The sequence below is a fragment of the Schistocerca nitens genome, chromosome 1, assembly GCF_023898315.1.
Source record: "Schistocerca nitens isolate TAMUIC-IGC-003100 chromosome 1, iqSchNite1.1, whole genome shotgun sequence".
Lineage (NCBI taxonomy): Eukaryota > Metazoa > Arthropoda > Insecta > Orthoptera > Acrididae > Schistocerca > Schistocerca nitens.
The window spans coordinates 984,116,976-984,132,378 of NC_064614.1; the positions used below are offsets into that span (position 1 = coordinate 984,116,976).

The 15,403-nt window shown below is 41.3% G+C and overlaps 1 protein-coding gene across 1 annotated transcript in view; it reads right to left on the minus strand.

Moving 5' to 3' along the window:
* The window catches only part of LOC126237762 (keratin-associated protein 16-1-like), a 159,444-nt gene that overhangs the window by 24,013 nt on the left and 120,028 nt on the right, over positions 1-15,403 (minus strand). Inside the window, exon 5 of the mRNA XM_049947747.1 lies at positions 14,371-14,540. Coding sequence (XP_049803704.1) covers positions 14,371-14,540 — 170 coding nt within the window. The remainder of the gene's footprint in view (positions 1-14,370; positions 14,541-15,403) is intronic.

The window sequence follows — 15,403 nt, forward strand, 5'->3', positions numbered from 1 at the left end:
CTGCCAGTACCTCGTCTCCTACCTTCCTCGCCCGCGAAAGGCACAGGTCCCGAGTTCGAGTCTCGGTCCGGCACACAGTTTTAATCTGCCAGGGAGTTTCACTATGGGATTTAACTCCTGAGGCCATCAGTCCCCTAGAACTTGGAACTACTTAAACCTACCTAACCTAAGGACATCACACACATCGATGCCCGAGGCAGGATTCGAACCTGCGACCGCAGCGGTCGCGCGGTTCCTGACTGCAGCGCCTAGAACCGCTCGGCCATCCCGGCCGGCTTCAAGACTGGAGATCTTTGTCAAAACACTAGTTACGCTTAGTGTTTCTTAAGCAATAGTGAGTAATGCTCAGATAAAACAGCATAGCACTGCCATCACCATAAGAGACGAGCCGTAGTCATAAAGATTTGTCACCACCAGAGAATAAATGTAAGCTTTCATAGTTGGTACTGACATCACATAAAACTTGTAACGTTCCCTTTGGAAAATTATCAATGACTGTACTGGTAAACCTCTACGTTATTTGAATTTGAAACATCTGAGCAAAACTGAACGTACTCAGGCATTTCTCTCTTAACTTATTCTGATCAACACTAAACTGACACACAATATTTTTAGAGCAACGCAATCTAACTTTCAATAACCCCTACAAAAGAATGGCCCTAACAATAACCTATACCTTTCATGAATCACTCACCTCACAAAAATCTTCGTTACTCGAACTACTGCAATACTGCCAGCTAAATGAAAGATTCTAACTACTGAAGGCACTAACTACTGACAGGCATAGTTAGCAAATGAAAGATTTTGATGCAGAACAAACAATGTATTTACCTTAATAATTTTCAAAAGTCATCATATATATATCAGTTCATGATATCCAGTATTACAAATTTACTCTTTCTGATGGACACACGTCCAGATAGTCCGCTCTCAAAATTGTGCCATCTCTCTCCCCACATCCACCACTGCTGGCGGCTCACCTCCAACTGCGCAACGCTACGCTCTGCTCATATCCAACTGCCCAACACTACAATAGCAAATATTCCAACAATGCAAATCAGCCACAGACTGCACACAGCACAGTCAGTGATTTTCATACAGAACGCTACGTGGCGTTACCAACGTAAATCCTAAACAGCCTACTTACAAACTTGATGGCCGTAAGGCTGTGGTCCATGTATAAAACTTTCTCCTAACGTTTCCTCTGCGACTGCGGGAGGTATCTTCAGAGGTAGAATGGCGGAATGAAACTAGAACTCGACGGAGCGCGCAATATATGGTCAGTGTAGAGTGCACCACAGTCCATCATGTGATGTCGGCTATGAGACTGCCGCTGGTAATGCCAACATTCTCGACTGAAAGTTATCGATCATCATGCTTACGTTGCAATGTTGACATCCAAATTCTATCTAGTTTAACACCTTCCTATGAAGTTCATAAATCTCGGTAGCCTCTCTATACACACGAGCATAATAATGTGATGTTTTCGATACGGCGCTTATCTCAATGAATTTTATTTCACGATCACCCTCTTGGTAAAGATGTTTCGCTACGATCGATTTATAAGTATCTATTCAACGAGACGGATGTTAACAGTTGTTTTTGTGGTTCCAACTGAGACCACTTCACAATTACAAGGAATTTTATATACCGAGTGATCAAGAAGTCAGTACAAATTTGAAAACTTAATAAACCACGAGATAATGTAGATAGAGAGATAAAAATTGACACACATGACTGGAATGTCATGGGGTTTTATTAGAACCAAAAAAATTGCTAGACGCGTGAAAGGTCTCTTGCGCGCGTCGTTTGGTGATGATCGTGTGCTCAGCCGCCACTTTCGTCATGCTTGGCCCCCCAGGTCCCCAGACCTCAGTCCGTGCGATTATTGGCTTTGGGGTTACCTGAAGTCGCAAGTGTATCGTGATCGACCGACATCTCTAGGGATGCTGAAAGACAACATCCGACGCCTATGCCTCACCATGACTCCGGACATGCTTTACAGTGCTGTTCACAATATTATTCCTCGTCTACAGCTATTGTTGAGGAATGATGGTGGACATGTTGAGCATTTCCTGTAAAGAAAATCATCTTTCCTTTGTCTTACTTTGTTATGCTAATTATTGCTATTCTGATCAGATGAAGTGCCATCTGTCGGAAATTTTGTGAACTTTTGTATTTTTTTTGGTTCTAATAAAACCCCATGTCATTCCAAAAATGTGTGTCAATTTGTACCTCTCCATCTACATTATTCCGTGATTTATTCAGTTTTAAAATTTATGCTGACTTTTTGATCACCCGGTACATCCGGTATAGCGAAAGGATGTCGTACATCTTTTGCCGATCTTAAACATTCTTTTATCCACCTGGAGAATCTGAAGGTAGTTTCCACACCTTACTTGCTCAACACTTTCCCAGTGCGATCTGTAATCGTACTGATGAACGAAAGCAAAATTTTCCCTTTTGGCGGCCGTCGTTTCTCATCAGTCCTTATTCTCTCCCTAGGGCGAAGTGCTCTATCTCCTTGTTAGAATGGATTAGCTAAGGTGCACAAAACTATAGATTCTTTTGAGACCTGTTGTGAGTGCTACAGAGTTTCCCACCCACGAAATTAGCTGACACCTTTCCTCATTGTTGCAACCTTTTGTTGATGGAACTTATAGTCATATTAAGAATGCATATAATTTTACTGACAAATTAAAAGAAATGCACGTGGGCCAAGGTGATATCCTTGTTAGTTTTGATGTTGCGACGGTTTTACGAAGATTCCATTGAATGAAGCTATCTCGTCTATAGCTGATATTTTTCCAGCAGTTATTGTGGATTTATTCAGACACTGCCTCACCACGATCTACTTTCAATACGATAATGATTTTTATGAATAGACTGATGGAGTGGCTGTGGGCATTCCTCTTTATTTGATTTGATTTTAACAGGAGAGCTAAAACAGCTTAGGTCTAACCCGCCACCGCTCGCACCGAAACTAGGTTTATTGTGCGGTATCGCTCCCCGTATATCTAGAAAAGCCAACCAGTGCCCTCTACCAGTTTTTTGTTAGACACAATTTCTTCAGGTCTAGTTGTCCCGAAAATTCTGTATCTTTTACTCTCCATTGTCATGCATTCAAAGATTAGGTGTGATGCAGTTTCTTCACCCTCATCACAGATCCTAAATTTAGGGTCTTCTTCCGTTGTAGCATCGTGTGTAGGTGTTTTTTGGAGTTCCCATGGCCGGTCATCAGTCCAGTTATGAGTTTGATCTCTTTCCTGTTCAATCCCAGGATTACAGAACTTCTTTTAAAACATGGCTTGGGCATCATTACCTTACCATGTTTTTGTTTATGGACCTTGTTCCAATATCCTACGTGCTGTTTCCTAAGCCAGTTCCGTAGTTCTAATTTGATCATAGCCTTGGTGATTGTCAAGACAGGTTCCGGTCCAATAAATGGAGTTGTTGCCCCAGTCCTAGCCAATCTATCAGCTTGTTCATTGCCACAGTTCCTTGAGTGGCCAGGGACCCACACTACGTACACCCTATTGCTTCCTCCTAGCTCCACCAGAGCCCTGTGGCAATCTGTAACAATCTTAGATCTTGTTGCAGGAGCTGCCAATGATTTCAGGGCTGCCTGGCTGTCTGAATAGATGTAGATGCTACGATCATTGTAGCCCCTCATATTCTCCTCCACACATGCCCTGATTGCAGTAATTTCGGCTTGGAATACGGAGGCCAGTTTCCCTAGAGAGATGCTGCTCTCCAGTCTTGGCTGAACCCCGTACAACCCTGCCCCAACGCCTTGATCTGTTTTAGACTTATCGGTGAACCCAACGATGTCGCCCGTACGGTTTCGAACTGTTTTCTCCCACTGCTTCCTACTTCCAATTATTATATTGTAAGGCTTGTCGAAGCAGTTAGGAATTACTATATAGTCAGCGGGAATTTCCCCAGCCATACCTATATTTACCTCATTCACTATGTTAGTGTGTGATTCTGGATATCCAAGTGAGACCCAGTTTTGGCCAATTTTAAGTCTGCTGCCTCCATCTTAACCCAAAGGTGAAGTGGAGGCATGTCAAGCATGGCTTCCATTCCAGCGGTTGGTGTGCTGGTAATTCCGCCGGTTATCGCTAAGCAGGCCAATAATCTCTGCACCTTAGCAAGCTCTTTAGCAGCAACCCGCTGTTCTACCTTCTTCCACCTCACTACGGCCCAATAGGAAATCCTAGGTCTAACCACTGTGGTGTATATCCAGAGCATATCCCTGGGGCTTAGGCCCCAGTTTTTGCCACAAGCCCTCCTAGTACTCATTCCTCTTAGTCCGGCTGTTGCCAATTTCTTTATGGCGAACTTCGAGCAACAGGCTCTGCAGACTGCTGGAAAAAACCATCCAAGTGTTACCTCTATGTTGATTATACTTTTTTAGAATGCATACAGGGCGAAGAGGAACTGGATGCCTTCCTGGTACATCTCAACAGTCTCACTCCGAAAATATAATTAACTGTGAAGACGGAATTTCTTTGATGTGTTTTTATCAAGCTACGAGACGGGACGTTGGCCATAGAGCATACAGAAAAGCCACGCATACTGACCGTTACCTGTACAATGATTCTAACCACCACCCCAGACAAAAAAAAGAGGGGTGATTAAAACCTTGGTAGATAGGGTTCACAAAATTTGTGAATCGATTTACTTAAAAGATGAGCTTGAACATCTACCGTCGACTGCCAAGAAGAACATTTATTCTAACAAGGAGATTGACAGATCATTTCGGTTTATGGATAGAATCAGGACCGATGAGGAACGGCGGTCGCCCAAAGGGGAAGTTTTGGTTACATTCATCAGTACGATTCCAGAAAGCATTGGGGAAGTGTTGAGAAAGTAAGTTGTGGAAACTACCTTCATCCACCAGGAAGATAAAATATTTAAGATTGGCAAAATATACGACATCCTTTGGCTACACCGGGTGTGTATAAAATTTCTTGTCGTCCGGAAGTTTTAAGTAATGTAAATCTTCCTGTTTAGTTACAGGTACAATTTTGCAGTATCGCTGAACATTGAAATTCCTGCGTAACACCTTTGTGTGACGCCGCTCGGGAAGCCAAGAGAAAATGATGCAGGTCGCTGATAACGTGGTCTATCGAGTAGCAACTGGTTTTCCGCCTCAGTGGAAATACTGAGCCAGACCAGAAGGCAAATAAGTCATCATTAGCGCAGAATATTCAACTATAGCTACAGATGGCGTTATTTTTTCTTTTTTTATGTTAGTGTAGTGCGAGTATTTCACTGTGTACCGTTAATTCTGAGTTTCACTACCTGCAAACAAGAAAAAAATTCCTAAATGAATTTCCACTCTGACGTATCTACATATACATCTACATGGATACTCTTCAATCATCATTCATCATCATTCACTCGATCAGGCCCAGTGGACCGCGCGCCACCACAGTTAGAGCTCTCCATCTGTCTCTGTCTTCTGCTACCTGACTCCAGTTTTCCGTGACACCCAGATGCAACCTCCATCGATCCACCTCTTTCTAGGTCTTCCCGCTGGTCTGTTGCCTGACGGGATCCAGTCCGTTGCAATTTTGGGCCACCTTGTTGCCTCCATTCTAACTACATGTCCAGCCCATTGCAGTCTTTTGCTTCTCATCACTCCCAAGATGTTACGCTCCTTGTATAGCTCTTCTAATTCTGTGTTATGGCGTCTTCTCAATTCTCCAGTAGTAAGATCTCAGACTGGTCCAGATATTTTCCTGAAGACCTTCCTTTCAAATATAAGCAGTCGGTTAAGGTCTTGTTTTCAAGTGCTCCGTGTTTGAGAACCATTAAGTACTACTGGCATTATTAATGTCTTATACAATCGTAGTTTTGGTTGTTGAGAGATTCTTCTATATTTTAATATAGGGTCTAGAGAGTAATGGTATCTGTTTCCCACCTGCAGGCGTGCTTTTACCTCTGCTTCAGTTGATGTTGCTTCTGTAAAAATTGATCCAAGATATTTGAACTCTAACATGTTTATACCTGGCGTGGTTCACAATTAAATCTTGAGAGTTTTGGTTCTTTCTTCCTATGGTCACATACTCAGTCTTTTTAGAGCTAATTTGTAGACCGATCCTTGCTGCCAATAACTCCGAGGTCTGGATATTTCTTGTCTGATCTTCTTCTCTGCATGCTAATAGTGTCATGTCGTCTGTTAGGAGAGATATATAATGTGTTCATTGCCAGTTTGACTGCCCTGGAAGTTTTCTTTGTTGAAATCACGCATTACCTCTCTAAGTTAAAAAAATGGGTCAAATGGCTCTTAGAACTTATGGGACTTAACATCTTAGGTCATCAGTCCCCTAGAACTTAGAACTACTTAAACCTAACTAACCTAAGGACATCACACGCATCCATGCCCGAGGCAGGATTCGAACCTGCGACAGTAGCAGTCGCAAGGTTCCGGACTGAAGCGCCTAGAACCGCTCTGCCACCGCGGCCGGTCCTTCTCAAGTGCCAGATGGCAGAGGACAGGTGCGGAACCCTTATTGAGTGTAATATTTTTGTTTTCATTATGGTCTATCCGTTTCAGTTTTCTGAGATTAACCTGTACTGCAGCTTCGCTTCTTAATCAAATCATCTAATTGGGTATACAGTAACAAGTTCTCTGGAAGGACCTTAGCCGCCAGAACTAAATAAATAATCGGGAGTCGGATGTGACGAACATTCTAAACATGTCTCAATATGGAAATTCGCCTTCTGGCTCGAAAACTCTTGCTTTTCTGCTGGAAGAAGGATAGAAGCAATAATGTTGCCAGGTCTGTTGCCCAGACTGACCTATGGAAGATGAAAATAATAGATTTTTATCATAACTAAAATCAACTGGTAAACTTAAAACTTGCATAACATATGACGCTGCGCCCAGATCTTACTTTCCTGACCCCATGCTTCAGAGATACCATTGTTTTGCAGTTGTATAGAAGAAGGACCCATCGCTTCACAGATACTCTACTTAGCTTCGACGTGCAATACATCGAAAAGTTACGAAATGTATACCTTATTTTTACGTTTGGTATTAGTTAACTAGTATCGATAACGTGAGTCAAGGAAAAGTATCAATTTTCCACACTAATTTCTCCCATATTACTCCAATTTCTGTAGCAATTTAATTCAGCGCCATGCACATGTCCACCGCCGAATCCGAGAGGTAGTCCTAACGAGTTAATTATCACCTCAAAAAAATAAAATTAAGTAAATAATTATTTTGTTTGAAATTTCCATTCAAATTAAAACTGTGTGCCCGACCCGGCTCGAATCCAGGGCCTTTACCTTGCACGGAAAAGTGCTCTACCAACTAAGCTATTAACGACCGGTCCTCATAGCTTTACTTCCCGCCGTACTCTGTCTGTGACGGTACCCCACAGTGTTCAGGGAGGATGGGCAGTCGTAGCCGCGTAACTCACTTGCTAGATTCCTTACCCACGAAAGGCACAGGTCGTAGGTTCGAGTCCCGCTTCGAAGTACAGTTTTAATCTGCCAGGACGTTTCACGTCAAAGCATACTTTAATTTACCCTCGATATGTTGGCGAAAATACATGTCTAATTCCGGAGGGTATGTATAAAACATCATCCGAAATTGTACTAAACCTATTCTCTGAAAATTATTTCGAGCAGTTAGTTCATGAGCCCACGCGAATAGTAAACGGTTGTGAAAACAAGCTTGAACTCTTAGCAACAAATAATCCTGAGTTAATAACCAGCATCATAAAGAATATAGGGGTTAGTGAACACAACGTTGTCGTAGCGAGACTGAATACTGTAACTCCCATATCCTCCAAAAATAAACGAAAAATATACCTATTCAAAAAGCAGTTAAAGTTCGCTTGACGCCTTCCTGAGAGACATTCTCCACTCCTTCCAAATTAATAATATAAGTGTAGACCAGATGTGTCTTGAATTCAGAGAAATAGTATCGGCAGCAATTCAGACGTTTATACCAAATAAATTAACAAACAACGGAGATGATACTCCTTCGTAAACAAAACAAATTTAACCAGACGCAAAATCCCCAAGATTGGCGATCTTTTACAGAAGCTGGAAATTTAGCGCGGACTTCAATGCGGGATGCTTATAATAGTTTCCACAACGAAAATTTGTCTCGAAACCTGGCAGAAAATCCAAAGAGATTCTGATCGTATGTGAAGTATGTTAGCGGCAAGAAACAGTCAATGCCTTTTCTGCGCAATAGCAATGGAGATAGTATCGAAGACAGTGCTGGCAAAGCAGAGTTACTAAACACAGCTTCCGAAATGCCTTCACAAAAAAAGACGAAGTAAATATTCCAGAATTCGAATCGAGAACAGCTGCCAACATGAGTAACGTAGAAGTAAATATCCTCGGAGTAGTGGAGCAAATTAGATCACTTAATAAAAGTAAGTCCTCTGGTCCAGACTGTTTACCAGTTAGGCTCCTTTCTGAGTATGCTGATGCAATAGCTCCATACTTAACAATCATATACAACCGTTCACTCGACAAAAGATATGTACTCAAAGACTGGAAGGTTGCACATGTCACACCAATATTCAAGAAAGGTAGTAGGAGTAATCCAGTTAATTACAGATACATATCATTAACGTCGATATGCAGCAGGTTTCTGGAACATGTATTGTGTTCGAACATTATGAACTACCTCGAAGAAAACGATCGTTGACACACAGTCAACATGGATTTAGAAAACATCGCTCTTGTGAAACACAACTAGCTCATTATTCGCATGAAGTGTTAAGTGCTATTCACAAGGGATTTCAGATTGATTCTGTATTTATGGATTTCCGGAAGACTATTGACGCTGTACCACACAAGCGACTTTTAGTGAAACTGCATGCTTACGGAATATCGTGACGGAAAGCCATCGAGTAAAACAGAAGTGATTTCTGGCGTTCCGCAAGGTAGTGTTATGGGCCCTTTGCTGCTCCTTATCTATATGAACGATTTGGGAGACAACCTGAGCAGCCCTCTTAGGTTGTTTGCAGATGACGCTGTCGTTTATTGACTAATAAAGTCATCAGAAGATCAAAACAAATTGCAAAACGATGTATACGATTTATAAAAGATATCTGAATGGCGCGAAAATTGGCAATTGACCCTAAATAACGAAAAGTGTGTGGTCATCCACATGAGTTGTTAAAGAAATCTGGTAAACCTCAGTTACATGATAAATCAGTCAAATCTGAAGGCCGTATATTCAACTGAATACCTAGGAATTACAATTACGAACAACTTACATGGGAAGGAACATATAGAAAATGTTGTGGGGATGGCTCCTAAGGAGACTGCCTACACTACGCTTCTCTTTTAGAATACTGCTGCGCGGTGGGGGATCCTTACCAGATAGGATTGACGGAGTACATCGAAAAAGTTCAAAGAAGGGTAGCACGTTCTGTATTATCTCGAAATATGGGAGAGAGTGTCACAGAAATGATACAGGATTTGGGCTGGACATCATTAAAACAAAGGTATTTTTCGTTGAGAGGGAATCTTCTCACGAAATTTCAATCACCAACATTTTCCTCCGAATGCGAAAATATTTTTTTCACACCGACCTACATAGGGAGAAAAGATCACCACGAGAAAATAAGGGAAATTAGAGCCCGTACGGAAAGATATACGTGTTCGTTCTTTCCGGGCCCTATACGACAATGGAAAAACAGAATTGTCAAGGTGGTTCGATGAACCCTCTGCCAGTCACTTAAATGCGATTTGTAGAGTTTCCATGTAGCGCTACGCAACATCTGTTATAAGATCTTCTCCAACTTCCTATTAGAACGAATAAAGCCTCTAACAAGAGATATAATTGGGGAACTGCAAGGAGGTTTTCAAGCATGACGATCAACCAGATTTTAGTTTTAAAAAGGTGTGTGAAGAAATGTCTTAATACGGCCGAAAGATACATCTCCTGTTTCTAGACTTAAAGAAGGCTTAAGACAGTATACATAGACCTAGCCCGATTAGAACTATGATAGAGTTTGGTACGCCAAAGAAATTGGTCAAACTGGTTGACGTATGCCTAAATGACACAAAACTTAAGGTTGAAGTAGGCAATAAAATGACAGAAAGCTTCCTAATTGTAACAGGGTTGCTTACGAGAAAATTTCAGAATTTCATCCTGGTCAACGTGTGGGATATCTGCTTTAACAGGTACAAATGTAACAGAAATTGTAACATGTAACTTGTTGAAGTACAATTGTATTTCTTGCTAAGACAGATCCTAGACGAAATAAGAGCCAAATTAAACGTGATGTTAATCGCTAAGGTTACATTTCAGTTGAAATTGTAGAAACTCGGGAAGTATTTCGTACTATAGTCAGTGGCGTCTCGTAACCACATTTCGACACCATGCCGCACGTGGCTTGTTTAAGGACCCATATTTACTGGACTGTTTTTACTTCTTTCATCGTATATTATCACACGTGTCAGTTTTCCCTATTAATTAAAATACACCCTATATGTACGTACTGCTTGCGAATATGATTGTGGCAAAAACGAAGGATCATTGTGGTTCAGGGGTTGTGTCTCCGACTTACGAGGAACAGATTCCCTTTCCATGTTCGATTCCCATCACTACTTAGATTTTTAATCAAAATCATCAGCAATGGCGTTCGAAGATTTCCTGTATCAGGCGTCAACCTAATTCACCCAATATCCTTGGCAAAGAGGGCAAAGGAGCGAATAGAGGTTCAGAGGACCCTCTCGCCCTTGGCGTAGGACGCTGCTCCTAAAACGTAGAAGAATCAGCAGTGGCCAGTTGCGTGAGGCTCCACAAGGTAATGGAAATCACTAGGTTTATGACACACAACGATTGTCATAAGTCAAAAAAATATTGACGGTCTCTCTACGGGCAGAAGATTCCACATTAGCTTCCCATTCGGATCTCCGGAAAGTGGTTATGAAGGAAAAAACTGGAAAACATTCTACGAATCAGATTGTGATGTGGCGGAAATATGAATGTGACAGGGAAGCCAGAAAATATAAGGGAAATACAAAAATTCAGTCTATACACCGCCGACGTCGCGGAAGTGAAATGGAAAGAAGATACGGATTTCTGATCAAAGGAATAGAGAGTAATAGCAACAACAAAAAACTGGTTTAACGTGAGAAGAATTCGTCGTGTGTAAGAAGATAGCTCTGAGAGTGAGGTTCTGTGAAAAGTTCAAAGAATGCGTTATTCTCATAATCGACAGAAACCCAGCGTATAGCGTCCCCAGTGCTACATTACGACTTTAAAAAAACAGTATTTATAAAGAAGAGACATTTAAAAATTGAATAATATATTTTTATCATGTAGCCGTAAAATAATAGTTTCTCTGTGTAGGTTTCGAGTACAAGGAAATGTAACAAAATGATCTAAAGAGATGACAAGATACCCTCTTTTGTTAATTTTTTAGTCGTCTTCACTTCTTCTCTTGTCTTGATTGCGTGTAGACGGACATCTTTCGAGTGCTGGCAAATGTAAGCATATTTGTATGAGTTAAGCAGATAATATATTGATTTAATATTATTGTGCACTTTTAATTTGTAAGAGGTGATCCCGATTTCATGTCCGCCTTCCTAGAATTAACCTGCATTCAAGTAATTACAGTTCAACAATCGCAGCGGCCGATGCAGCCAACGACGCCACTACGTGGCGATATTAACTTATGAAAAATTAGCGGAAGCGAAATACTCGCCCGCTATTAACATAATATTAATTTTTCTCCACAGCCGCACGAAGCTGCAGAAATACGTAGCTTTAAGATTCTTATTTTCAGTACCATAGCCGAGAGCCAGAGCCAGGACTCCGACTACAATACAATGGTTAACGGAGGTAAGAAAAGATACTCTCGCTCGTGTGTGGGCCGCAATTGTAATTAATAACTAAAGATCTTTTGCTTTAAAGTGAGCTGAGTAGCCGAGGAAATTAATATGAAAAGTTTATTACATTGTTCAGCTTATATGCTCATGTTTTAAGATTCAGCGAGTCTAACATTCATTAACGTAACAAATAATTTGAGATTAATACTGTTAAAAAGGAGAACGTCAGGAAAGCATTTAATCGTAAATCAAAATTAAATGAAATATTTTTATTAAGGCCCACCACGTAAGTCGGCAACAATCAAAAAATAATAATAACAATAATAACATATTAAATTACGACGGCCGACGGACGCGAGAAGCGCCAGCGACAATATTCAGATATAGTTGCCGATATCGACAGCACAAGATAAATAGGTAGAGATACTAAATGAGCACGCTGAATGTGTATTCGGTATGTATAGAAAAATGATACAGATCGTCAGAAACACTTAGACAAATTGAAATATGCTGAGATGTTGAAATGCAAGTAAACTAGATTGAGAGTCAAATTTGCAATTTTATTGTCGTCCAGAAACCGGTACGCCTGTCTCGTACATATATAGGCCTATCTTCAGAAGCTTCAGATGTGTTACAGAAAGTGATGTTGTACATGTGTGTGCGGAATGAACACCAAGAACATGTGGAGACCAGGCAACAGCAGATCACTAGTTCAGTGTTTCACTTATACCTTGTCTCGGCATACTCGCCGCAGAGGCTAAGTCATCCTTTAATCCAGGAAGCCAATTCCTACCACTATACGGAATCAGTGTCCATTCATTGCGCGCGCACACACACACATGTAGAGCATCACTTTCTGGACCACACCTACCACCTTTGTGGATGTGGATGTGTTATGAAAATGGGAGACGTGGACACCGGTGTATTCACCGCTGTCATTTCTAATTTAAGATATTCAACAGTCTAGACGTTTTCATGTTACCATATGGGTGTCTGGTGTTCTCGGAACGTAAATTATTAGTGACAACTGGCTTTATCAAGGTTGACTACCGTTGTGGTTGCGTCAGTTAGTTTCCCTCATTGAACCTTGGAACACGCATTAACCCATTTAGATAGCGTGGGACATTACACCTTAAAAACACCTAGTTATGTACCTGCGTGTTGCGAAACCGGTTGTACCAGTCTCTGAGCGACTACAATGAACAGCAAATCCCAAAAATTGGACTCATCAATTTTACCTGCATTTCAACATATCACTATATAATTATTTCAACTGTTATTGCCCTGGTTACAGGATTACTTAAAAAAACGGGTGATGGTAAAGCTGTAGTAACGGAAGGAAGAGAACGTAATTACGGGAGGATATGTGCTCGTTATTAGAAATGAAAGACGAGAAAGTCTAATTCGGTTGGAACAGCGAGTACAGTGTTCAGAAATTACAAGGCGAGGAGGTACACTTGGAAAAGGCCGGGAGCCACGGAAGATTCGGATGAATTCCATCGTGATTAGACATAGACCCAAAATCAGATACGTATTGGGTCGTAGGCAACCCCAACTTACTTGGCGGGGCGTAGTAACCTAATCTTTCATCTTGTCGCTGGAGCTCACTTTTTGTTCGTTTTTAGTTTCAACGCTGTTACTACGATACAGGAGTCTGCCTTGAACAAACATATATATGTCCCGGTGAAGTATCGTCATCGTCAGTGGGTGTATTCATTTCTATAATATTACATACTAATGTTCATGTTTGGGTGTTACTTTAGTGAAAAGTGAATGTTAAATATTACACGTCCCTTAATTATTTATTTCGTATGGGTCGACCGCTGAATCTTGGTCAAATACAAAATCTATTGCCCATTTTCAAATATGTTCAGGGAGAATGTTGAAATGCGAGATAGGTCACGTCTTATATGAGTTGCAGACTGTAGTGGCTGTTACTACGGTTGGTCCAACCTTTCGAGTCTTTGGGCGTCGTCGTACAACTCTTCAAATTATTTCGGTGTTGGTTCCTCGAGCCTTCTCCTGAAATGTTCTAGATTTCCCTAGACATCAGTGAAATTCTGAAGGATGTCTAATGTTGAAGAAATTTAGAGAGGAATAACGATTCAGAAGATCTGACCGTAAGGATTCGTTTTCTTTACGCAGTGCTACTCGTTATAAACCTTTCTCGCACGGAGGACTGTGATGAATGTTTAGACAGTTTTGTGATGTGTTTGTGTTATATGGACATGAAAGGCATCAAATGTGCGAAATCTTGAGCGAGGTCATAATCTAAATTAGTAAATAAGGAACTCTACCCCACTCGAGGCCCAGTAGGACGTGGCAGGAGGGAGGGGGGACTAAAATGTCTTCCAACACCGGCATTCAGACCGACTACTTCCTTATCGAGCATCAGTGCACTAGTGACCACCAGAAAAGGGGCTACGGTTGCTGATAGTCTTGGGTAGTACCAGAACCAGGACGTATCGGCGAATGCAGAGTTCCAGAGAGGCATTTACGAGGCGCAGCTAACAAGCAAAGCAAGAAGAGTGTCAAACAGCTCACCTGTGAAACGGGCGACGTGTTCACGACGACAGTGATGTGCGGCGTGAAGGTGATGTTGGCGGGCAGCACAGTGATGTTTGCTGGGTTCACGGTGATGTTTCCCAGCGAGACGTTCACGACGGGCGGTGCCGCCGGTAGTACCGACACGTTCACGCACGGCTGCCCTGGTGCTAGTGCACATCCAACATGCGTGTTTAACTCATTTCATGTCCTAGGACAAGCTTAAGAACTACGCTAATTCTTTTTCTAAAGTCACTAAAATTATGGCTTTTCCAAGAATCTACTTGCAAAACAAGGGGGCAGTACAGAACGAATGCTACCTGCTACAGGAAAAAAACCCGCAAATCTGTACAACAAAAAGAATATCCCGCACAAAAATTTCAAGGTGACATTGTACACTGCTTTGCATAAATCAAAAAACAACTTTAATGACATCGTGAAATGCTGTGTGCCGAAACATTGGAATTAAGCTAAAGTCTATAACGCAGCAAACTAAAACGTGAATACACAATTACAGAGGAAGACTTCACCGTCGACCTTAAGTTGGAACGTACAAATCTGATTTTTCAGTTTGTAGTAGTACTAGTAACATCAACTCAGAGCTGCAGTACCATACAGCTTAGGGTGGTGCTTTTAGTAGTGTTCTAGTTTGCGACATAAAGTCACACAAGAGGTCTGTGAACATTGTATGAAGATACTTTCAGTGTTCATACAACATTCGCAGGCCTTCTACGAACATTATATAACTAATGAGCATATATTTACCACCACTTTTTGCCCACTTATTATTAAATGTTTGTTTACTTATGCGTTTTGTGCACAGCTCATTATCAGAATATCAGATAAAATAACGTAACCACAGTGTCGTGTCAAATCATTTCAGTGTTGATACTAGTAATCTGCAGGAGCGCCAGCAACTTAATCGAAGTCATTAGACACAGTACTCTTTTTTAACGCTTTCTTCATCTCCTTCTCAACTGCTGACACACACAGCTGTGGAACAAATAATCATCTTGCCTAACATGTTTTTTAT